We start from the raw sequence: 25,363 nt of genomic DNA on the forward strand, positions 1-25,363 counted from the left end.
TATAAATTCTATAACACCCAATATGATAGGAGTCACCCATCATTGAATCTTCTGCTGGGTAGATGGACTACCAGGCCCTGGAGATGTATTTTTGGTCTTCGGTGCTTCGTACATTGAGATCAGTCTATTGTAGAGCGAATGGGAGACCAGGGAACAAGTCATTGTGATAGACGCTGCCGTAATCCTGCTGGTGGCTTCTAATAGTCTCTGTAATGTAGAAAATGAAAGCGGGTTTGATTACAATTAGCAGTTTTGTCCTTGTCCACATTATTTATCAAGCCGCTGTTTAAAATAAAACCGGGAACAGACAAAACAATGCAAAATCCACCAGCCAGGCGGCCAAACCTCCAGACGCCAGCTGCAGCTTTAAGGAGACGGGAAGATGTGGATCTACTGACCTCCAGAAGCCTCTACAATCCTCAAGAGTCAAACTAAAATGTTATAGGGGTTTTCCCACTAATAACTAGGAAGTAAATATGGGATATGCTGAGGGTGTCCAAATGCTGCGTCCCCAGAAATTAACAGGACTAGGGTCCTCAAATGACCCATTGAATGGAGTGAGATGTATGTATTCTTAAAGGAAATCCACCATCAAAACCAAGTATGTTAAGCATGATTACTTATAGATCTCATATCTTCTTATATTTGTTATCCATGGCCTCCTTCCTTCTAAAATCAACTTTTAAAATTATGCGAATAAAGGACTCTGGGTTTGTTCACAAAGCCCCTCCATGTTGTAGCTTCACAGGCTATTACACTGTGCAGGAGCACTTCCACTATTGGATTTCATTAGGAAGAGGTAGGGGGAAACGCTGGGCAAGAGCAGGGGGAGGGGAGACTGTGCAACAGCCTGTAAAGCTACAGAATAAAGGAGCTAAAGTAACAGCACAAAAGCCCTTCAGACTCCTTACCATAATAAGTTGATTTTAAAAGGAAGGAGACCATGGATAACAAATATAAGAAGATTACCAAAGTCACAGTGCCTGGATCTATGAGTAAGTGTCCCTGGTTTATCCTTGATTAAATTTGGGAGGTACAATTCCTTTAAGTTACTTCTATAGGACTGATGGAGATTTCTGCTTTGTCCCATAGAGGGTAATGGAGCCTCCAATTACATGGGGAATTCAGGAAACCTTGTTTCCATGGAAGTTTTGGGAGTCCCAGAGGTTGCTTTACTATATGTGCGGTTTATAAATTGGGAGCTTGGCCCTAACTTTTATTATTTAATATTTTTTATGTCCCAAATAATCTGTAAAGCTCTAGAGAATATGATGGTGCTATACAAAGATTACTCATATTGAAATAGTTACCATTTCCACAAAGTAAAATTATAACAATTATAAACTTTTTATAGCCAACAACTCACCTACATGTCTGTAAAGGTTTTCATTTATCAAATACCTGGTAGTAAGATGACAAAAACTAACTACATAGTTAATGTTTACGTATGAATCCAGTTGGCAATAAGAATCACAGGGAACAAAGAACGAGGATTTGTAACTTTTATTTAAAAAAAATACAAGTCAAAAAACAGACACAATAGGAATGGGTGATTGTGAACATCTTTATAATGTATTGTCGCCTAAGAATTGGTCACCCATATCACATAGTTGGGAGAACAGCACCCTTACCATTCAGCTGCGCGCTGCAGCCTACTTGGAGTTGTGTGTAGACCTTTCAAGAAACTTTAAGGGAACCAGTCACCACATTTTCACACATACAGCTAGTGACAGGTTCCCATAGAGCCCTATTAACTAAATGCCAACCTTCTATTTGCTAAAAATTGTTTCCCTATCATCCCCATAAATCAACTTTATGTTATACTGCCTGGCATCAGAGGGGGTGTGTCCTGCTTGGCCGGCCCCTCCCATCTACTCCTCCCCTAAAGAGCATTCAGCTTTTTATGTCATTTGACCAGGGTGATGTCATGTAAGGTCCTTTTCCCAGTTACATTTGCAACGTCTACCCCAATGTATGTATCTGATCACATGAAATCACAGCAGCCTACATGGACTTCTACTTCTCCCAATGCTCCATAGCTGCGTTTCCCCCAATGTCTGCCAATTCTATACAAAGTGTAACCCAGTTGGTACCTTCATACTTAAGATATTATACCCATAATCAATTAAATTACTCAAGTAACTATTGTCTAGGTCTATCATCTTGACTGATCTGTGAATGGCACACATGTCCCTCGTGCAGAGCATACAGCTTTATATAATAATTTAATTCATGACATACATGTAATACATTCCCTGTAACACCACAAGATTTCGAGAGAGGTTAGTCCAGTTTAACCAGAAGTAGGGATCCTCAATTAAAAAATGCACATGACAACGATGCACAGATATTATTTTACTGCTAGATTTCAGATGAACCTGTTTTTTAGATAATGAGATGACATCAGATTCTCCACACACGTATAATCAGTGAACCTAATCTTCATTGCAACTACTGTATTTTTCAGACTATAAGATGCTCCTGACTAGAAGACACATTCCGTCATTAAAAACGGAAAAATATAATTGAAACCAATTAAAAGTTCCCTGGTGGACACACACACTCAAGCACAGCAATGCTGCATATACTTACACACACAGCTCTGCTACAATCATCCTCGCTCACACAGCTCTACTACATTCACCCTCTAACACACATCCCTTATACATATCTAGTCCTAGGTTCAGTATAGAAAACTATTTCTCCCATCCTCTGGCTCTGTCCCAACTAGCCATATGGAAGGGTTCGAAGACCTAAAACTGATGAGGTCACATGGTCCTGACATAAGAGTCCTTTACTCATGTGAGGATGACACATGTAGAGGGAGAGAGCAGTGCTGTAGCTCTTCTCTCCTGGAGACCAGGTGAAATGCTTCATCTGCGCTTCACCTGATCTCTAGGATCACAATCAAAAGGGCCTGGCAATGCTGGATCGCCTGACCTTCGAACTATAAGACGCAGACACCTTATAGCAGTGGTGGCGAACCTATGGCACAGGTGCCAAAGGTGGCACTCTGAGCCCTCTCAGTGGGCACTCAGGCTGTTTCCCAAGCACAGAATTCACAAGACCGGACTTGAGGGATCCTCCTGCAGGCCCAGGTAGCCCAGGACGTTAAGCATCTGGGTCTATCTGAGATTGCAGGAAGAAAAGGCGTGGACATGGTCAGATTATCATTGGAGCCATTGAAGTTCCTGCTCTTGGCCCAACAATTCTTCCTGTTCATTGGGTTGTCAAGGGAAGCGTGAATTTTCCCACCTTCTGTCAACGATATTGGTGTCCTCAGGACCCTTGAAAGCTGTGGTATAGCACAGAGCAAATAGATTTTCATAATTTAATACTAGAATTGCTGCGTTGGCACTTTGCAATAAATAAGTGGGTCTGGTTTGCATTTTGGGCACTCAGTCTCTAAAAGGTTTGCCATCACTGCCTTATAGCAAGAGTTTTCTCGCTAAAAAGTGCATCTTACAGTCCAAAAAATATGGTAAATATTGATTTCATTTGTTGATGCATTTGTTGTAACCAATGAGACACAGTGTAGGACGATAGAAAGTCCAAACTATGAAACCAAACTTGACCCCACACTGTAGAAACAATACAGACCATTGCTACTACAGCAATAATTCTGGGTATAGGGAATACATGCCTGACCATTGCTGGGGCCTAAGTGGAATAGGGGTCCCGAGATCCCTGATCTTTCAAGATTCCGGACAGCAGTAAAACAGAGCAAGAACACTGCTGCTCCATACCTACGGTAGTCCGTGGGGGTGATATATCATGCAATCAACAACATTTACAAACTCATTTTGCACTGCTGAAATTTGTGCCAAATTAATAATATTGTATGTTACAATTGTATGTTATTGACTGTCAGACTCATTTTTTAGAAAGAAAAGTGCCCATGTCTTATTATTGTGTGAAGTGAGGAGGATCCAGCACTGCCAGTCCCTCCTGTTCGCTGTCCTCGAGATATGGTAAAGTGCCAACAAGGTCCTCTTCCCGATTCTCAAAGAACGGCTCTTTCCCTCTCCCTGGGCTTCCGACTATCATGATATAATGGGTCACATGATTTATGCATCACTAAACCCCCTTCATGTTGCCCATAACAGTCTTGTAGGGACGGCGACAGGAGAAAGGAGAAGAAGTACTATTCATACTGCTGCTGGGTCAGGGTATGTGTGTGAGCGAATGTAGGAGTGCTGTGTGTGAATGTAGCAAAGCTGTGTGTGTGTGAATGTAGCGGAGAAGTGTGTGAATGTAGCAGATGTGTGTGTGTGAATGTAGCAGATGTGTGTGTGTGAATGTAGCAGATGTGTGTGCGTGAATGTAGCAGGACTGTGTGTGTGTGAATGTAGCAGATGTGTGTGTGTGAATGTAGCAGATGTGTGTGTGTGAATGTAGCAGATGTGTGTGCGTGAATGTAGCAGGACTGTGTGTGTGTGCCTGTATGTAGCAGGACTGTGTGTGTGTGCGTGTATGTAGCAGGACTGTGTGTGTGTGCGTGTATGTAGCAGGACTGTGTGTGTGTGTGTGAAACCCGCTATGTCTGCAAAGCTTACATATTGCCCTACAAAACCCTGGTTCTACTTGAGGTCTGCGATTTGGGAGATGCCAAATTCATTTTTGATAAGTCCTAAACAGAAATTAAGCTCTTATTTAGGGGTCTCTGATTTTAGGAAATGAAATTGAAGTAAACCAAAGTACATAAGCAAATAAAGGCATTACATTTGTTGAAAATCTGAACTCAAAGTCTTTCCTTAATCGTTGGACTCTTTTTTTTTTTTTTTTTTGGACATAAAACACAAAAAACCCATGTACAGAGCACTAAAACATACCTGTCGAATTGAAAATTGTTACAGTCATCAGTTTTCGATTCAGCACCACCAAACTATGAGGGACTGGAGGACATTCATGAATAAGAATCCAGAATCTCTCCTGCTCCCTTGGACAAAGTTAAACAATTACATACACGTGGACAGATGGACTTGACAAAGAAGATATGTGATTTATGATAAGTAGATAGATATCGGAAGCCTATGAGAACAACCTTTATAATACCTGATGAAGATACTGAAATCCACAACTCTGTAAAACTTGTTGTATTGGTCGTCGAAAAGCAGAGTTGAGCAGAATTTATTACATGACCGTTCTATATAGTTATAAAGCAGCCACATTACACGCTGCCACAATAGATCTTCCATGAAAGGTCCCTCTAACTGCAGGAGGAGGTGAGGAGATCCCACAGCTAGACCAACTGGGTCATTGCTCATCCTAAATTCCTCTTCTTAATCTGCTTGGGTCGACGGGCTTTCAGGATAGTGTAATTGGAGAATGTTGTGTGCCAGCTGGATACAAACGGGACATAAAATGCACGAAACAGTTTGGAAGACCTGAAAAGAAAAAGCAGGAAAAATGTAAAATAAAAAGAGAAAATTTAGGAATGGACCTGTTCTCGGCAGAGAGTCACCTTTAAGTATAAAGGTTGGCAAAACCACCAAGATCAGTATGAAGGTGCATTACATAAGTGGAACATAATCTTAAAGACCACGTCGGTTATAATTTTTTTTTCATCGCATATCAAACCCCACGTGTTCTATAAACAAAATTTGTATGTCTTTTATGATAGGAACATCAGGGTAGAAGACGGTTTTTAACAGTTTTGGATGGTTGTCTCAATTTCCACATGTAGTAGGTGTTGAAGGAAAAAGGGTTGTACATACAGGAAAGTATTCAGACTCCTTTAAATTTTTCACTCTGTCTCATTGCAGCCAAATGGTAAGATAAAAAAGGGTTTTTTTATTTGCTCATTAATGGACACACCTCATCTTGTCAGAACCCCCCCCCCCCCCAAAAAAAAAAAAGTAGATATTTTTTGCTAATTTATTAAGCAATACTGAAATATCACATGCTCATAAATATTCAGCCCCTTTGCTCAGTGTTGAGTAGAAGCAGCTTTGGAGCTAGTACAGACAGAAGTTTTCTTGGGAAGATGCAACATGTTTTTCACACCTGGATTTGGGGATCCTCTGCCTCTTCCTTGCTGATCCTCTCCAGTTCCCTCAGGTTGGATGGTGAACATTGGGGGAGGACATTTTCACGTCTCTCCAGAGATGCTCCATTGGGTTTAGGTCAGGGCTCCGGCTGGGCCCATCAGGAATGGTCACAGAGATGTTCTGAAGACTCTACTCTACTATTTTAGCTATCTGCTTAGGGTAATTGTCTTAATGGAAGGTGAAACTTCTGCCCAGTCTGAGGTCCAGAGCTCTGGAAGAGGTTTTCATCCAGGATATCTCTGTACTTGGCCACATTCATCTTTCCTTCAATTACAACCAGTGGTCATGTCCCCCACCATAGCATGACGCTGCCCCCACCATGTAACATGGCTGGGATTGTATTTGGCAGGTGATAAGCAGTGCCTGGTTTTCTCCATCACTTAGAATTAACACCAAAAAGTTCAATCTTCATCTCATCAGACCAGAGAATCTTATTTCTCATAGTCTGGGAGTCCTTCATGTGTTTGGCACACTATATATGTATACTCATATGTCTTGCACTGAGGAGAGGCTTCCATCGACACACTCTGCCATAAAGCCCCGACTGGTGGAGGCTGCAGTGATCGGTGACTTTGTTGAACTTTCTCCCATCTCCCTACTGCATCTCTGGAGCTCAGCCATGGTGATCTTTGGATTCTTCTTTACCTCCATCACCAAGGTTCTTCTCCCACTATTTCTCAGTTTGGCTGGATGGCCAAGTTCAGCAATAATTGTGGTTGTCCCAAACTTCTTCCATTTCAGTATTATGGAGACCACTGTGCTCTTATGTACCTTAAATGCTGCTGAAATTCTTTTGTATTCTTTTTTGGCCAGACCTGTCCCTTGCCACAGTTTTGTCTCTGAACTCCTTGGGCAGTTCTTTAGACCTCATGTTTCTCATATGATCAGACATGCTCTGTGAGCTGTGAAGTCTTACATTGACAGCAGTGTCCTTTTTCTAATCAAGAATTTAATCAAGAAACTTCCAATCCGTTTAGTTAAACACAGCTGGACTCCAATGAATGAGTAGAACCATCTCAAAAAGGATCAGAAGGAAATGGAGAGCATGTGACTTACCGGTAAATATGAATGTCACAGCAAAGGGGCTAAATACTTATGACCAAGTGATATATAGTTTTCCAGGAGGAACAATGTAAGCTCTGTGTATACGGCAGGATCTTTTCTGGCCTATACACTGAGCATAGCATAAAAACCTTATATGAATGTCGCCTTAAGCTCCGCTATAAAAGATGCATAAAATTTCCTTTTTCATTTCCTGATAATAGAGGTCATGTGCGCTCACTGGTTTATCAGACTTGCAGGACGCAACGTGCTAATCCAAAGCTGAGTGCAATTTTAGACTCCCAAGCAGTAAATAAAGTTGTTAACCTTATACTATCTCCAAATTTTCCCATAAAGTGCCTACCACAGTCATAACAATAAGGTGAATGAAAATTGATATATCTCCAGAAACGTCTATAACCACACTGAGTAGCTGGGGTGGTTTGAGTGGCTGCATCTCATGAGACCAATTACGCAAGGGAAGTGTGTGTCATAGCCGGGAGCGGAGACGTCTGCTCCATGATACGCTGAAATCCTAGCTCTCGCCTTATCTGTAATGAAATGGTTCCTGACAATGAAGTGTCTGCTCGGTGTAATTAGGTGGCTGCTCTCTAATTCAATTACCTTCTCCATGTATCAGGAGCTAATCTCTGACTGTACAGGACCTGACGTCAATTGCGCTCCATGAAACCCCCAGAGGATCAAGTTGGGCCGCTGTGGCTTCGCTTTCCACATTAACCTTTTCTGTGCTGAAGTGCTAGGCTGATAAATGACATTTATCACTACCGGCTATTGTACGAGAAATGGTGCTTGTAAAACAATAGTATCTGTAAGAGAAATGTAGAAATGTGTTTCACCCTTTCTGGTTGTCAGAAGACCTTAAAGGGGTATTATCGTCTGGGCATTTAAATTAAGTTTCATTAATCTGCCATATATAAACATTTCTTCAATTGGATGTTATTAAAAAAAATGTTCCTGTGTGAAGATAATTTCTCATAAATGTGGCCATGTTGTCCCTTAGAAACGAGATCATCTTCCTCGGTTACGACCACCTCACATTTTGGAAGCAGTTGCCAGACATGCGCTATTGAGCCCTGTCTGACCTCCTGGATTCAGCAATCATTACCAGAAGACGGATGCGGGAGATGCAGTAACTCCTGGACATTTCATATACAAAAACCTTTTGTTTCTTTGTGCAATCACTCCAGCAGAGGTGGCCGTAACCGAGGAAGACATCTCATTTCTAAGGGACAAAATCCCTACATTTATGAGAAATTATCTTCACACAGGAACATTTTTTTTAATAACATCTAATTGAAGAAATGTTTATATATGGCAGATTAATGAAACTGAATGTGAATGCCCAGATGAGAATACCCCTTTAAATTTCTTAGGATGATTAGAATCACACAGAATGTTATTAATGAACAGAAAATAAGTAACTATGGAGCAGTGTGTTGGCTCAGGTATGTGGGCAGGTATAACATACTAACTGCTGGAACTCCACCAATCACGGGTATCGGACCCCAAGCCATCTGGAGAAAGGGATGTCCGTTTTCGCTAATGGCAGGAATGACAGGTCAAGCATGCATGGTGTAAATAGCGAGCTGTGCTCCCATACTATGGAATGTAGCGACGGGATTCAGTTCATCCTTCCGCTTCACCTAACAGTCAGAATGGAACCACTATTCTTAAGATTGCTCGGGGTCGCAATAGTCCGACCCTAAATCCCCTTTCCAAAACCCCTTTGAAGGATGTGGTGAAAATCCCTCCGTAACATCTATAATGACCGTCGTGACAGTGGCTGGTGTGGGCTGTAAATCTGCAGCGATATCTTCCGCCGTATCTATAGTTTCTCCTGCTCCTGCACAGAGAACAGGAGCAGGAGCGGGTCTCAGGCTGTCAGAAGCAGCAGCAGACCCTACAGAGAAGGTACAAGCAGTTTATTATTAATAAATACAAATTTATTAATACATTTAATAAAGATATCTATACGCATTTCCAATTACACTAGGCAAAACATTACCCCATTTACCAGAGACTATACAAATTTTATTTCATGACACACAATAGGGAATTCATTAATAATGCTGATTTTGAGTTAATTTGAAAATAAAGAAAAATGAATTAAAACAAAATGAAAAACAGATCTATCATCAATCTATCATCAAAATCATAGATCCAGGCACTGTGACTTAATATGATGGTAATTAGCCAGAAGGGCTCTGGAGGGGCGTTACCGGACTTCTCCGAGCGTTAGCTTCACAGGCTGTTACACTGTCTCCCCCTCCATCCGCCTAATGTAATCTCACTGCAGCAGAGGAGGTTTCAGCCCACATTAGTAGGGGGAACTACACAATTTAACAGCCTGCGAAGCTACAGAATGGAGGGGCTCTGGTAACATCCTCCAGAGCTCATCTAGCTCATTGGCATAATTGTAAATGTTTATTTTAGACGGAAGGAGGCCACGGATAATAAATATAAGAAGATTACCACAGTCACTGTGCCTGGATATACAAGTAGGTTTCTCTGGCTTATCATGATGGATTTGATGGTAGATTTCCCTTAAAGTGGTGTCCCCATTTCAGCAAATAAATGCTATTGTTTGTATAATGAAAAGTTATACAATTTTCCAATAAAGTTTCTGTATCAAATCCTCCCGGTTATCTAGATCTCTGCTTGCTGTCCTGCTGTAGAAAGTTTCATTGTTTACTTCACGTGGACAGAAATCTAACAATGGTCACACAGGTGCGCGGTTCGTTATATATCACACAGGTCTGATTATTCTCTATGATACTAACGAGCTGTATGGTATCATTGTAGAAGTATATTGAATAATTGTATAACTGTATTACAGAAACAATAACATTAAATTTGACGAAATAGGAATACTCCCTTCAGGAGGTACCTACACTTTTAATAATAATAATTCATTATTTATATAGCGCACACAGATTACGCAGCACTGCACAAATCATGTCAAATTGGTCCCTGTCCCCATGGAGCTGACAATCTAAACAACCTACTGTATGTGTTTGGAGTGTGGGAGGAAACCAGAGGAAACCCACCAAACATGGAGAGAGCATATAAACTCTTTGCAGATGTTGACCTGGGTGGGATGAGGGACCCAGGACCTCAGCGCTGCAAGGCATAAGTGCTACTCACTCAGCCACCGTACACTTGAATAATAATAATTCTTTATTTATACAGCGCACACAGATTACGCAGCAGATAACACTATGCTCAGGGGCTGTAAAGTAAGTAATTCTAATGATTTTTACAGGCGTTTATACTGGAGTTTACTTTAAAACTTAGAGAAGTGACCTCAGTTCTTTGACATAAGCTCCGTCGCGTTCTCCGTAAAACAGTTTATGGAAACAAATGCGAAATTCCTGTACAAAAATATCACTGCAGAGCAGAACTAGAGGTTAAATCTGTCTGAAGTCAGGACGGCTTTTTTTTTTTTTTTTTGCTGAGAGGAGCCTAGAGTAAGTCTCCTCTATGGAAAGATAGTGTACGTAAGCAAGTGCGTCAGAAGGGATTAGGAAGCGCAGCTGCCTGCAGAGGCTGGAGAACGCCGGGGCATCTTGTGGTGCTCAAGCACAAAGCCTACAAGGGAGCCCGACTGTGACACATGATTAATGAAGCACGGGCTCAGCGCAGACGTGTGCCTTATGTTTTACTGCTGAAGGGGCAATGAGTAACGTACAACATATAGATGGACATCAATGATCAATGTATGATAACTTCGCTTGGTTGTCTTAATGGAAAAACACCTGCCTTCAAAGGAAACCTACCATCCGGAATCTACCTATCAAGGTTGGTAGGTTCCTCCTAACATCCAAGACCCTAACTATCTTTCCCTAATCCATTTTTAATAATAATTCTTTATTTATATAGCACACACAGATTACGCAGCGCTGCACAAAGCATGTCAAATTGGTCCCTGTCCCCATGGGGCTCACAATCGAAACAATCTAACAGTATGTTTTGGACTGCGGGAGGAAACTGGAGGACCCGGAGAAAACCCAAGCAAACACGCAGAGAACATACAAACTCTTTGCAGATGTTGACCTGGGTGGGATTCGAACCCAGAACCCCAGCGCTGCAAGGCAGAAGTGCTACTCACGCGCCCGCTCATTACCTTTATCTTACTATTATGCACATTTTCGGCAGAGGCTACAGGTGTGTGGAGTAACCTCTCCAGGCTGTGGAAACAAAGGCTACCCAGTGTCCCAGTATCCTATGCTGACCCTGCCTCATTCCGCGTCCTTGGCACGTATCACTGCCGATTTCACGTGCAGTAGCTCCTGTTCAGTCCTGCCGGCAGAGAGCATGTGCGTATTGTGGCTGCCGTCAGCACTAAAGGGGCTATTGCGCATGCACCGAGCTCGGAGGAAGCCATCAGAGTGAATCAGTGTGCAAGTACAGGCTGTATCAGCAGGGCGCCGAGGATGAGGAAGGAGGTGGGACAGCAGAGGCTACTAGGCCTTGGAGTAGTGTCATTCCTGCCCCACACCTACACAATAGCTATAGTCTGCAGCTGTAATAGCACAAAGTCTGGCGTAAAATTGTATGTTGGTGTCGCTGGGTGCCAGAGGTGTGGTGAAGGATTTCATCATACTCTGGTGACACATAGCGTATGATAAATTGTACCCAAACACTGTCTAATCTAACTTTGACCTATTTTATGGCAAAAAATGTGGTAAAAATTAGGCATAATTTTGGGCACTGTGCACGAGTGTCAAAAATGCATGGGTAATGTAGTGCTAGTCATTTTAGTGTTCAGTTAAAGCCTGTGAAGCCAGAGCACTGAGGGGCTCTGCTAATGCACCCCGTAGCACTTCTGGCTCATTAATATAATTTTAAAAAGTTGATTTGAGAATGAAGAGGGCATGGATAATAAATATAAGAAGATTACCACAGTCACGGTGCCTGGATCTAGGAGTTAGTGTCCCTGGTTTATCATGATGGATTTTGATGGTAGATTTCCTTTATAGGGATTTATCAAGTTTTATCAGTAGATTCCCATGGGGGGATAACAATTTCAGTGATGTCTGACCCCTGCTTTTTCTCCAGTCACAAGCAAGTTAGCCCCTATCCACATGATACGGGCCAACTTGCTGATTGGTGGGTGTCTCAGTGATGGGACCTCCAGGGATCACGAAAACGAAGAGATTGTACCCCGAGATGAAGAGATTGCTGAGTATGATGCTCAGCTATATCCGTAAGGGCCATAGAGATGAATGGAGCAGCCTGTATAAGTGCAACCGTCTGCTCTCTTCATCTCAGGGTACTAAATCACATTCTCCTGATCCCTGGGGGTCATCACTGAGACCCCCATCGATCAGCAAGTTATCCTGTGTTCTGTGGATAGGAGCTAACTTGTCACTGGAGAACAGGTTTAACGAATGGAGCGGCAGGTTGAGCATGTGTCCTGTCGCTTCTTTCAATTTCTATGGGAGTTCTAGAAGTTTGCAGGCGTCTCCAGCACCCAGTACTGAGCTCTGCAATTTTGGGCACTCCTATACATACATATGCAGTAGTAGGATACACACTTGATCTATTAATCCATCAATTAGTGAGAATTGGACCCCATTCTTGTTATAAGCAGTCCGACCCCCACCGATAGGGGACAGCAATAAAATTAGGCACAATCCCGCAATTTATATATGTTTAGACCCCTGAGTCTAATATACAATAAATACTTATTGCAGTGGTAGGATGCATACTTGATCTATCGCTCCATCAATTAGTAAGAATTGGACCCCATTCTTGCAATCAGAAATCTGACCCCCACAATAGGTGGGTTGTGCCAAATATTATTGATGTCCCCTGTTTATATATGTTTAGACCCCTCTGTCTAATATGCAACCACAATATGCTCGAAAATATACAAACCGCACAATATATATCAACTATTTATTCTGGGCAGAGACACTTCATGGTCACAGAACATGTAAAACAAATCTGTATGTGATGCATTTTCTCATCCCGGGGCCACTGGAGAGCAAAACTGGTTCAATTTCCATCCGTTAAACTTTTCAGTTTATTGATGCTGATCCCCCAGCATTGAGCTGGAGCTATAAAAGTCATCATCAAAGTGGAGTTGAAGTGCACTTAATGGCTCTGGGTGCACTGCTGGGGGACGTGTTTCCTACAGTTTTTACAGCTCAATTTTCCCTGATAGCTGCACTCTCTGGTTGATTAAACTTGTGGGCACCAGGAGTCCGTGTCAGCTTAAGTTTGTTTGACACCATTAAGGTGATAATGATTTTGAGGTTGAGCAACAAAAAGGTAATCGTAGACGGATTCTGTATTATTTCATGTAACGTCATCTGTGTTGGTGCATGGTAACATGGTAGAACGTGCTGAGGCTATCCTTACGAAATCTCATGATAGTCATACAATCACTAAAATGATTGCCCGTTTGTTCTAGTGTGGCATGCAGAGGAATGTAAGAAAGGCTTTGTTAGCGTGGTGGCACAGCGGATAGCACAATCGCTCCGCCAATAAAGCCTGAGCATGGGTAATAGACGCCTATGCAGGCAATGTCACATTCTCTGTAGACCTCTACTGTGAAAGTCACACCCTGGTGCCACTAATAGTAGGAGGTGAGTAAGGAGATTGCAGCCAACATCCAATTAATTTGCCCTATCGTCACATCCCAGAAACATTATTGGTTCTTATTGGTCATACGCCCTTTAGATGTGGTGGCAAAGCTATGGCACGGGTGCCAGAGGTGGCACTCAGAGCCATTTCTGTGAGCACTTAGGCCATCGCCCCAGGACAGAGTTCACGAAACAGGACCAAATCCACCGAATCTTCCTGCAGTCCCAGGCAACTTAAGAGATACTGCTGTCATTGCCATTGTAAAGCGACATTTCATTGGCTGTTTGGAACTGCGGGAAAAATGAAAAGGTTTTGACAGAAGATCTTTGGAGGTCCTCCTGTTGGACCCACCGTTCTTCCTGTACAGAGAGACCCTGGAGAGAAGCTTCAATGATGGGCTGAATTTTCCCTCCTTCTTTCAACTGTATTGGTGGCCTCAGGTTGCCGATACAATTAAAAGATGTTGAAGAACAGGTAACAATAAGTTACTGCTTAAAATGCAATGTTGGCACTTCACTTCAAATAAGCGGTCTCTAAAAGGTTCACCATCACTGCCCTATAGCACCAAACTAATGAATAACATGTTGGGAGTTGAAATCCTCTTTCTGAAATAGAGCCAAGATAGCCCTGAAGTACCTAACATCAACACCTTACAACAAAGAGTCCAGGGCCGACCAGGAATGTGGCAGCTCTATTTGGGAACCTAAACACCAGGCTCCTTAATCCCCCGTTACCTGGGAAACCTAAAAAGTCCCTTTATTGCTCAATTTGCAGCAAGTTTGTGAATATCACATCCCACAGCGGATCCCTGGTGAGAAGTCTGCAGAAGTTCCCGTGTCATTCTATGGGTTTTATCTGGGTATATAATCATTTGCCTTTAAAGTTTGCATCCTACTTTAAGAGATGTTGGAGCTGAAAGCGGTAATGTGACTGCATATTGTGCTCCGAATGATTTTCTGTCATGTTACCCTTGCTTTGAAGTATACAAATAGATAGGTCACAGCGAATTACACTGAAGATTGCTAAATGTGGTTCACCGAAACAAAAAGACAACAAAATACATGAGAGGTTGTTTTAAAGGGAACTTATCATTTTGTAGATACAGCTCTATCCGCAGGCAGCATGTTATAGAGCAGGGGGAGCTGCATAGTGTCCTATCTGCAGGCAGCATGTTATTTATGAAGGGGGAGCTGCATAGTGTCCTATCTGCAGGCAGCATGTTATTTATGAAGGGTCCCGCGGCCACATTTTCGTCGAGTTTTGCGACTTATCGAGCCGGTGATCATGTCGCACACGATCAGATTTTGGCACATCGGCGCCGGCTTTAATGTGACACAAATCAGGGTGTGGGCCGTCGGACGATCTGACTGATTCAGAATGAGCGCGGGATTTAACATTTAAATTTGTGTTGCAAGCCAAGCACTTGCACCGGGAAGAAAAAGATGAACTCCGGTGGACCTGATCAGGGAAGCGACAAAAGCAGGAAATCGGGCGCACGATCTTCTTGAATCGTGGCAGGTGTGCATTCCGGCGAACATTCCAGATCATAGATCGCGCAGGACCGGGTAAGTAAATGTGCCGCATTGGATATGGTGTCCTATCTGCTGGTAGCATGTTATAGAGCAAGTGGAGCAGAGCAGATTGTATATAGTGTCCTACCTGCACGCAGCATGTAATAGAGCAAGAAGAGCTGAAAGGATTATGATTAGTATTCTATATGTAGGTAGCAGGTTATGTAGCAGGAGGAAATGAGTAGATTATAAATTGTATCATATCTGAAGGCAGAATTTTATAGAACAGCAGGAGCTGAACCATTTGTACATAGTGTCCTATTTGTAGGCAGCATGTTATAGAACAGGAGGAGCTGAGCAGAATGTACAGTGTCCCTCTAGAGCAAAAGTACTCAAGAACGCCCACAGGAAAGGACGCTTTCTCTATGTTATAGAGTAGGAGGATCTGAGCAGATTGTACATAGTGTCCTACATGCAGGCAGCATGTTATAGAGTAACAGTAGCTGAGCAGATTGTATATAGCGTCCTACATGCAGGCAGCATGTTATAGAGCAGGAGGAGCTGAGCAGATTGTACATAGTGTCCTATCTGCAGGCAGCATGTTATAAAGCAGGAGGAGCTGAGCAGATTGTACATAGTGTCCTATCTGCAGTCAGCATGTTATAAAGCAGGAGGAGCTGAGCAGATTGTACATAGTGTCCTATCTGCAGTCAGCATGTTATAGAATAGGAGGAGCTGAGCAGATTGTACATAGTGTCCTATCTGCAGGCAGCATGTTAGAGAGTAGGAGGAGCTGAGCAGATTGTACATAGTGTCCTATCTGCAGTCAGCATGTTATAGAATAGGAGGAGCTGAGCAGATTGTACATAGTGTCCTATCTGCAGGCAGCATGTTAGAGAGTAGGAGGAGCTGAGCATCCTCTTTTTTTTTTTAAAAGTATTTATTTTTGCAAATTTTTGGAAAAATTTTTTTTTTAACAATTGCAATAAACAAACCAAAGAACAAGATTGTCTGTTACATACTTTCTTCCCCACAATACAGAATAATTGAATAGCATCCGTGGTAATGAACAGGATCTTATTGCGTTCCAATATTAGCTAAGGGATATACCGCGATAAGTGACAGCAGATATTGTAACCAGACATCTTGATACAACACAAATAACTATTGACACATAGACAATCAGTCACAACACACACCAGCACGCTCAGTCTCCGTCATCATGGAGAGGAGTATATCTCACAAGTGATCATAGGGCAGTATGGGGAGTCTCGCACCATCTGGACCAGATGCGGTCAAACTTCTGGGGACACTTCCTGTTGACATACAGGGACCGGTAGTGAGGAATGACGCTGTTAATAAGTAATATCCATCTTTTTAATGGAGGGGGCTCCTGGTCCTTCCAGGTCATCACCACCACTTTTCGGGCGTAGTATAATACAAACCTAAAGAAAATTTTGTCATAGTGGCCATTGATGACTTCATTTATGATACCGAGGAGACACACAGAGGGAGACAGTAATCGTGGGAAATCAAAGTGTACATTTAGGAACTCCAGCACTTCGGACCAGAAGACAAGAACCCTAGGGCAGGACCAGACACAATGCAGGAAGGATCCGACTTCAGCCTGACAGCGAAAGCAAAGATCATTGGGCATTGCTCCCATACGGAATAGTCTAGCAGGGGTGAAATATACTCGATGGAGGAATTTAGATTGGATCAGGAAGTCCCTCGCACTCACTACAGATGTGAAGTAGGACAGTTCGACCTCCCTCCAGTCATCATCCGACAGGTCAGGGATATCCTGTCTCCAGCGTTCACAGGCTCTATCAAACGGTCTGGACTTTTGCTCTTGTAGGAGAGCATAGCACTGAGTGAGTGGCTTAGGGAGGTCCGGGGTACTCATCAGAGTCTCTAGTTTGGAGAATTTCACTGTCAGGCCGAAGGAGCCGAATTGGGCTTTGAATGCGTGTCGCAATTGCGTGTAATGGAAGCTGGCCGTATTGGGTACAGTATGTCTCTCCCTTATCTCGTTAAAGCTGAGTAATTCTGCTTCCGGGGATAAGAGCTGGCCTACAAATTTCACCCCCGCCGCCCCCCACATTGTCCAGCCCGGGAGGGAGAGGAAGTGAGAGAGCCACGGATTGAGCCACAATGGAGTCCTAGGCGAGAGAGGGGGGGGGCTGTTTAGTTCTACCAGGGATTGTGCCCTACGCCAGCACACCGCTACCGTACGTAGGGGGAGTGGGGTATCAGATGGGGACTTATACCTGTACAGCAAGTTTGTAAGGGCCTCGTAGGAACCGACCAGGGCACCAGCCAGTGCAGTAGCTGCATTACCCATGTCTATATCTATCCACCACTGGGCATATACTAGCTGGGAAGCCAGGTAATAAAGATACAGATCTGGGGCAGCCAGTCCACCCCTAGACTTGGGAGCCTGAAGCAGCGCTAGACTGAATCGCGGGGCGCTACTCTGCCAGTAGAAGGACCTGAGAATGCCGTCTAAGCGTTTGAACAGGCTCTTAGGGAGTAGTATAGGACAAGCATGAAAAAGGTATAGAAATTTGGGGAGGAAGATCATTTTGAATATATTAATACGCCCGTATAGGGACAAGGGGAGAGTGGACCAGGCTTTTAGGCGCGATTCCGTTGCAGCTATCAGGGGTGTGATGTTTAGCTCTGTATATGCCTGTACCTTGCGTGACACCTGGACTCCCAGATATTTAAAGGTGGACACCACCTGGACTGGGACGGGAAGGGCGCGTACCCCTATATCTGATAAGGGAAAGAGGGCCGATTTGTCCCAATTAACCCGGAGACCTGAGAACCCCCCATAGCATTCTATCAGGGACAGAAGGGATTCCAGAGAGGGGCCCACATCCCCAAGATATACAAGTGTATCATCAGCATAGAGAGATACCTTTTCAATGATAGAACCTCTAGCAATGCCCTTAATGCTATCAGAGTGACGGATCGCCACAGCAAGGGGCTCAATGGCAAGTGCGAAGAGGAGGGGAGATAGTGGGCAACCCTGTCTAGTGCCCCTGGCCATAGGGAGAGTAGGTGAGATATTAAGATTGGTCCTTACCCTAGCCCTAGGGTCGTTATATAATAACCTAACCAGTGCTGTGAAGCGAGGGCCAATACCCAGCCTGGGCAGGAGGGTCCACAAATAGGGCCACTCCACAGAATCAAACGCCTTGCAATTATCTAAGGATAATATAAACCCAGGGTCTGAAGACTTCTCTGCCTCTGCTACATTCAGGTGTAGTCTTTGAATATTTATGTCAGTACCCCTCCCTGGCATAAAGCCTGTCTGGTCTGGGTGCACCAAGGATAATATTACTTTATTAAGCCTTGTTGCCAGAATTTTTGCTAGTATTTTGACATCTGAGTTTAGGAGGGAAATTGGACGGTATGAGTCGGGATGCAGAGGGTCCTTACCAGGCTTGGGAATAACTACAATAAGGGCCTCTCGCATAGAATCAGGGAGGGAACCGCTGTCGAGCGCATCGGAATACAGGCTAAGGAGATGGGGGACCAGAGTCTCACGGTTATCCCTATACCACTCACCTCCCAGCCCATCAAGTCCAGGTGTCTTACCGGGGGGCAATGATTGGATGGCCAGTTCCACCTCCTCCGCCGAGAGCGGGGCATCAAGCTCCAATGACTGTGCCGGTGTGAGCCTCCAAAGTGGAAGACTGTCAAGGAATCTGGAAATCTCGACGGAAGAGGCGGACAATCTGGAGCTGTAAAGAGAAGAGTAGAATTCGTGAAAAACCATGTTTATGGCCCGGGGTTCTGTGTTTAAGGCTCCGTTACTGTCAAGGATAGATGGAACGGATGCACACGGACGTTCAGCCCGCGAGAGATATGCAAGCAGCTTCCCATTTTTATCTCCGAATTCAAAGATGGACGCTTCCCTGGCTTGCAGGCGCTTGCTGGTGCGCTCCTTCACTACAGCTAGATGGTTCCTCTGCGCTTGGGCCCAGGTCTTTTTATTCCCCGGAGTAGGTTTCTCTAGATATTCCTTTTCTGCAGTCACCAGTGCAGCGGTCAGCCTCTCCTCCTGCGCATTTAATAACTTCCTATGGCCAGCTACACCCGACATGAATGCCCCCCGCACTGAGGACTTGTACGAGTCCCAGACTAGAAGAGGATCAGGATGGGTTGAGTGTACATCCCAGAACTCGCCATGCGCTGCCCTAACAGTACTCTGGACCGCTGGGGATAGGAGCCAGGCCGGGTGCAGGCGCCATAAGCGGGAGTCGCTGGGGGGGCCTATAAGGAGACTGATAAGCAAGGCGGAATGGTCAGATGCACTGCGCGGGCAATAGGATACTTGATCAACATGCTGCATCATATCAGGGGAGACAAAGGCCAGATCAATCCGAGAGAAGCTCTTGTGCACGGAGGAATAGAATGAATATTCTCTCTCTTGAGGATGTTTACTACGCCAAACATCGGCGAGGTCTAGAGAAGTGAGCCACTCATTCAGACGGACCGAGCCTGTGTCTAGGCCGCTTGTGCGATCCAGGGAGGGATTAGGGACTGCATTGAAGTCACCAATGCAGAGTATCGGACTTGGAGGCATAGCAGCCAGTTTACTGGATATTAGGTGCAATACAGCTGGATCAAAGGGAGGTGGGACATAGACCGACACTATAGTGAAAGTAAAGCCCCACAAGGCACAATGTATGACTACGTACCGGCCAAAGTGATCCGGTGCTACCTGTATGACCTCTATGGGAAGCGCTTTGGATATGAGTATGGATACTCCCCTGGCGTAGACAGAGTAGGAGGAATGATAACCTCTAGCCACCCAGGCCCGCTTCAGAGAGAGGACCTTCTGACCCGTAAGGTGTGTCTCTTGGATACATACAATGTGAGGGGCCTGACGCTTAATGACGTCTAACATCAGAGCCCTCTTGAATTTGGAGTTGAGTCCCCTCACATTCCAACTCATTACCTTAAGTGAGGACATCTTAGCGGAAGGGAAAGGGGTGTGGGGAAGGAGACGTGAGCAACCAAGCATTCATCCTTTCATACCACAAAGACATAGACAGACAGACAACAGTGAGCATAACAAATATAACCAGAACTGTACTAACAATCCCAAGAATATAAACCCCCTGTCTAACACCCTAACAGCAGTAGTGCAGACCTATACCCAATAACAATCAAAGAATAGAACAGTGGTCCCTAACTCAAGACAAACTTACACCATTTGTCCCGGGACCCCTAACCCTCAGAGTATATATAAACAGGAGGTATTTAGGCAGCCATGTTTAAAGAGAGCAAAGGAGGGGATAAGGGAAGAGTAATATGTAGAGGGGAGCGGTAAGAGGATAAGGGAGGGGAGGGAGTAGGTACAAAGAAGGGGGAGGGGAGGGGAAAGAGAAATAAGTGCCATATGTGGCGCACAGGCCAAATTGACCAAAAGAGATAGCACATCAGTTATGGGGCACCATATACGAGGCGTGCGCCCCAATGTAGAGCAATATTAGAAAATTAGAGCAATGATTTAGGACCCCTAAGCATCAATACAGGACTAAGTCCAGCAATGTCATAGCTCATCAGATAAAAGGATATATGAGTCCAGTCACTCAGGAGGTGCGGGCCTTGCAGCGGGAGCCCGTGGAGCTGCATCAGCCCAGTGAAGTGCTTCGGTTGGGCAGGTGAAGAATCGAGTCTTCTGTCCGTCCACAATTCGGAGCTTGGAAGGATACATCATGGAGTATTTATACCCCTTGTCACGGAGACGGGCACGGACCTCAGTGAATTGTGCGCGTTGTTTCCTGACGGATGCAGAGAAATCAGGGTAGAAGGACACTCTGCTGTTGGCATAGAGGATTTCTCCCTTGGTACGGACAGCCCTGAGGATAGAGTCCCTGTCCCTAAAGTGCAGCAGCCGGGCCAGGAAGGGTCTTGGATTGCCCCCTGGGGGGCCAGGGCGGGATGGCACACGATGGGCCCTTTCCACTGTGAAGAACGGGGAAAAGGTATCTGCAGGAAGCAAATTTTTGAGCCAATTTTCAAAAAAGGATACCGGGTCAGACCCCTCCACTTTTTCGGGGAGGCCAACCACTCTGACGTTGTTCCGTCGCAGGCGGTTTTCGAGGTCGTCCGCTCTGTCGATGGATGCAGACATTTGGCGCTGAAGCTCTCTTATCTGTGTCGGCATAGGCCTCTGGACATCTTCCACCTCAGATATTCTGCACTCAGTTTCGGTGATTCGCTCTTTAGCTTTATGGACATCGTGTCTTAAAAGAACAAAGTCCTGTCGCAGCTCATCCACCTTGGTGACCAGTTTGGATTGGCATCCGTTAATGGCCGCCAGCACCTCTGCAAATTTGCGGTCCAGTTCAGTGGCCACGTCAGGCGGATCAGCGCCCTCTTCATAGCTTACAAGCTGTGGCGGGCTCTGGGAGCCTTCAAAGAGGGAGGGAGAGGAGTTTGGGGACCCCTGAGGAGAGCAGGGCTGTGTGCGGGAGAATCTCCCCAACTTTTTGGCAGCGTTCGACTGAATCTGTGCTAGAACGGCTTGTGATGTGGAGCATTCCTGCGCATCCAGGGGTTCCAGGGACTGGAATGGAGGATCTTCATGGACGGATTCATCATCCGATGGAGGCGCAGACACCCCGGACGCTGCTTTGAGCAATTTAGCCGTCTTCCTCCGGTTACCCATGGCGTCTGGGCAGAGGGGGCCAGTGATAAACAATCGAGGAGCCTAGCGTCCAGTAATTAGTAGAAATAGAATCAGGGCCCACGTGGAAAATTGCAGCGGCACTGCAAGGGTTAATACAAAACAGAACCCGGGCAGGGGGTCACTGGGAGTATGGAGGACTCAGTGCTGGGCTGCACAGCTTGGGGTCCCCAGGTGAGAAGTGGGCAGCAGCAGGGGAATTACTTCCCTACCTTACTCCTGGCTGCAGTCCGGCAAGGGAGAGGTTAACCCTGCGCGCCTAGGCCTCAGGCAGCGCAGGGGAGTCCAGTAGACTGTCGCCTCCGGCAGGCTGCAGGGGTGACTGGAGCGCTGCCGCGATCCTACAAGTGGGTCGGCGGCTCCGTATGTCCAGAGGCGGGGGGGGGGGTTTCCCTCACCGCTCCGGTGTGCAGCCGCGATGTCGGGCGGCTACGGTCCCGCCGCCGCGCTGGGCACGTGGGAGCTGCAGGAGCTGGAGTGCGGGGGGGCCGCAAGGAGCCGGAGACCTCCGTGATATCGGCACCGGAGCGTGGAGGCAGGTACCCGCGGCACCGGGGAGCAGGCTGGAGGGGGCACAGGTGGAGGATGGCTGCCTAGGGAGGGTGATGGGGTGCCGGGTCCCGGGAGCTCCGCGGCGCACGTCCTCCTAGTTCGGCATCAGGCCACGCCCCCCCGAGCATCCTCTTTAAACCTATATCATTATACCCTATAAAAGGCATAAAATGATGCTGCATTAAACAGGGAATATTAAATTATTCACTGCACAACCCGCATCCAGATGCCAACACCAGCACATGTGTGGGGGCTACTGAACCTTTGTTTATCTGATATACATTTGGGCTGGCAAATAGATCACATAAAGAAAGAGGGTTTCAGCAGCTTGAGCAAGGGTGACCTAAGTTTGGAATGTTAAAATCCTTGGCTGACCCCTTTAACCCATCTATTCCATAAAGCATAAATTCATCAGATCCAGCAGGAGATACATATTTACAATACGTGGAAGTGCACATCCGGGGGGTACAGGAATATGGCTTTCATTATTCCTGACTATTGTAGTAACAAAGGCCCATGAGGCACAGAAAATAAATTAATCCGGGTAGTAAACTGATAGAATCCTTGCAGGAGAGAAGCCGCCCGCCTCGTATCCGAACCGACGTGGAGATGCGGGCTCTTACGTCAATGCTGTATGACTTAACCTGACAAATGGCAGGAGAACAATGAAGGCCGTGCTGAGGCAAGCGCTTCTTTTTATTTCCATGAGCCCTGGGGACTAGCAAGCAAAAAATGAGTGTCTGATCTCTAGAGGGGTGCTCGGAGCTGTCTGCGTACGGGGACGCACATATGTAATGAATGATAATGCCCTAACCTTGGGATTGTGAATCTTGTCCTCTGCACCTGAGGGGCTGCTAATGACGCACGTGGAGACAGAAAAAAAAAATTTAAGATAGAGGAGAGGTGATGGCTTATTTTAATGGCGTCCTTGGGGGTGGGGGGTCGCAGATACCATTACTGTGACAGTAAAGCGTGATAACTTTGGCCGGCTATCTGCACACTTCACAGGAGCAGAGATAGGTGCCCTTTACCAAGAAAGCTACGTCAGAAGCAGATCAATTTCACTAGCTTTCCTCCAACCCCTGGCGTTACAATACAGATTTTGTGTGATTATTTGCAATTTAAATCACTAGCACTATGTGATTAGTCTCTTAAAGGGGTTGGCCCCCTTACCTCATGTTTTTTGTAATGTGTGTTTAAGTGTGTGGAGCGGGAAATTAGGTAATTTACCAATATACATCTATTAATAGTTCTTTACCGCTTTCTTGATATGTAAAGTGAAGTAAAGGCTCCTGTCTTTTACCTCATCAGCCAGACATTCCTACCCATAAAATGGTTACAGTTGGAAGGTCATGTGATCTATATTCGTCCATGAACAATCGCCCTGCCAGGACCTTGAGAAAGTGGAACTATTAATAGAGGTATATTGGTAAATTACCCAAGATCCTGCCCCCACAATTACACAGACATTACATAAAACATGAGGTAAAGTGGGCATCCCCTTTAAAAGTGAAACTTTTAATGCTATTTTGTTTTAATCAAAACAGAATCAGAATTTATTTATAAGGGTTGGAGTTTTGTTCTTTTGATACAGATCTCCAAATTCCATGCGTAGACAAAGATCAACAGATAAGATAAAATGATAAACAACAGCAGCACAATCAAAAAGCAAAGACATATGGTGCTATGCTTAAGCCTTACCCAAACAAAGTACCACATTTTAAGAAGAAGGCGTTGAGGAATTTATTTCACAACAGATAAGATTCTGGCTTAATGCAGCCACCAATAGAGGGAGCTGAGGAGCAAACTGTTATATGGTTTCTTGTGAAAACGGCAGTAATAATGTCCTGTTACAAGCTCCTATCAATACTGTATGCTGCACCCGGACCGGAGACGGCAAGATACTGTGACAAGTGTGTGTGTTCACCATACCATGCACAAATGTATTTCTACATATACTAGTATACTAGCTGCTGTTTGTAGAGCAACAGTCCAAGAGTATCAACAGAATCTGGTTAGTACATGACAGCCTCTCCTCTGTTATATGAATTTTGTTTCTAGGTGCCAGGGATCCAAAGAAATTCAGGTTTAAAGTGACAAAGGAACACTCTAGTCATTGATGGAAGGAGCAGGACTACGGGCTCCAGAAAGGTCCTAGGAATACAATGAAAATGAGTCAGGCTCCTCCCTTTAGGCCCTACACCATGTATTATTCATTGAATTACATTTGACTGGAGTGTTCCATTGAAATCTCCAATTCCCTGGCACCTATGAACACAATCCTAGATTCATATGAAAGAGGAGATTTTAGGATCTTGGGAAGTTATAGCCCTTTGAAATGTGGCACAGAGGAGCGTTCTCACAGTTCTCAAGTAAATATTGACTTTATCTGCAGCTACATTTTGGAAAAAGGATAATATAAAGGAATTAACCATCTCCTACCCAGAACAATCGGAGAGCATACTTGATCTCTGATAGTTATATCTTGAGTGATCTTTTTTTTACACAATAAAACGAGAGGATGAACATTAAATCCTCTTCCCCTAGTGTGACTACATATTAACACTGCGACACTGAACTTATACACAAAGTTGCATGTAACATGAAAAGAAGACACACACACATTGGTGAATAAAGGTTAAAGTTTACACCAACTCTCCATTATAGCTATATTATGGCTTATGCAAATTCTTATGAACCACAGAAGGCTCTGTTATTGCGCTACTAATAAAATGTCATTGTATCACAGTTTGCTCCAAAATTACATGAATGTGGTTGTGTGTATTAATTAAAAAGTTATTTTTGAATACGTGATTGGCTATGTTTCTTGAAAAACAGAAGGGATATCTGAATGCAACTCCAAAGACAATCTCTCTCAAACAGTATCT

At 44.7% G+C, this 25,363-nt stretch overlaps 1 protein-coding gene across 3 annotated transcripts in view; it reads right to left on the bottom strand.

The window, feature by feature from the left end:
- Positions 1–1,488: 1,488 nt before the first annotated feature.
- ALG9 (ALG9 alpha-1,2-mannosyltransferase) overlaps positions 1,489–25,363 on the bottom strand; it is a 72,118-nt gene continuing 48,243 nt past the window's right edge. For all 3 annotated transcript variants that reach the window (XM_072155745.1, XM_072155744.1, XM_072155743.1), the window contains exon 15: positions 1,489–5,387. In XM_072155745.1, the coding sequence (XP_072011846.1) occupies positions 5,264–5,387 (124 nt within the window). In that variant the 3' untranslated portion in view covers positions 1,489–5,263. The remainder of the gene's footprint in view (positions 5,388–25,363) is intronic.

The sequence above is a fragment of the Engystomops pustulosus genome, chromosome 6, assembly GCF_040894005.1.
Source record: "Engystomops pustulosus chromosome 6, aEngPut4.maternal, whole genome shotgun sequence".
NCBI lineage: Eukaryota > Metazoa > Chordata > Amphibia > Anura > Leptodactylidae > Engystomops > Engystomops pustulosus.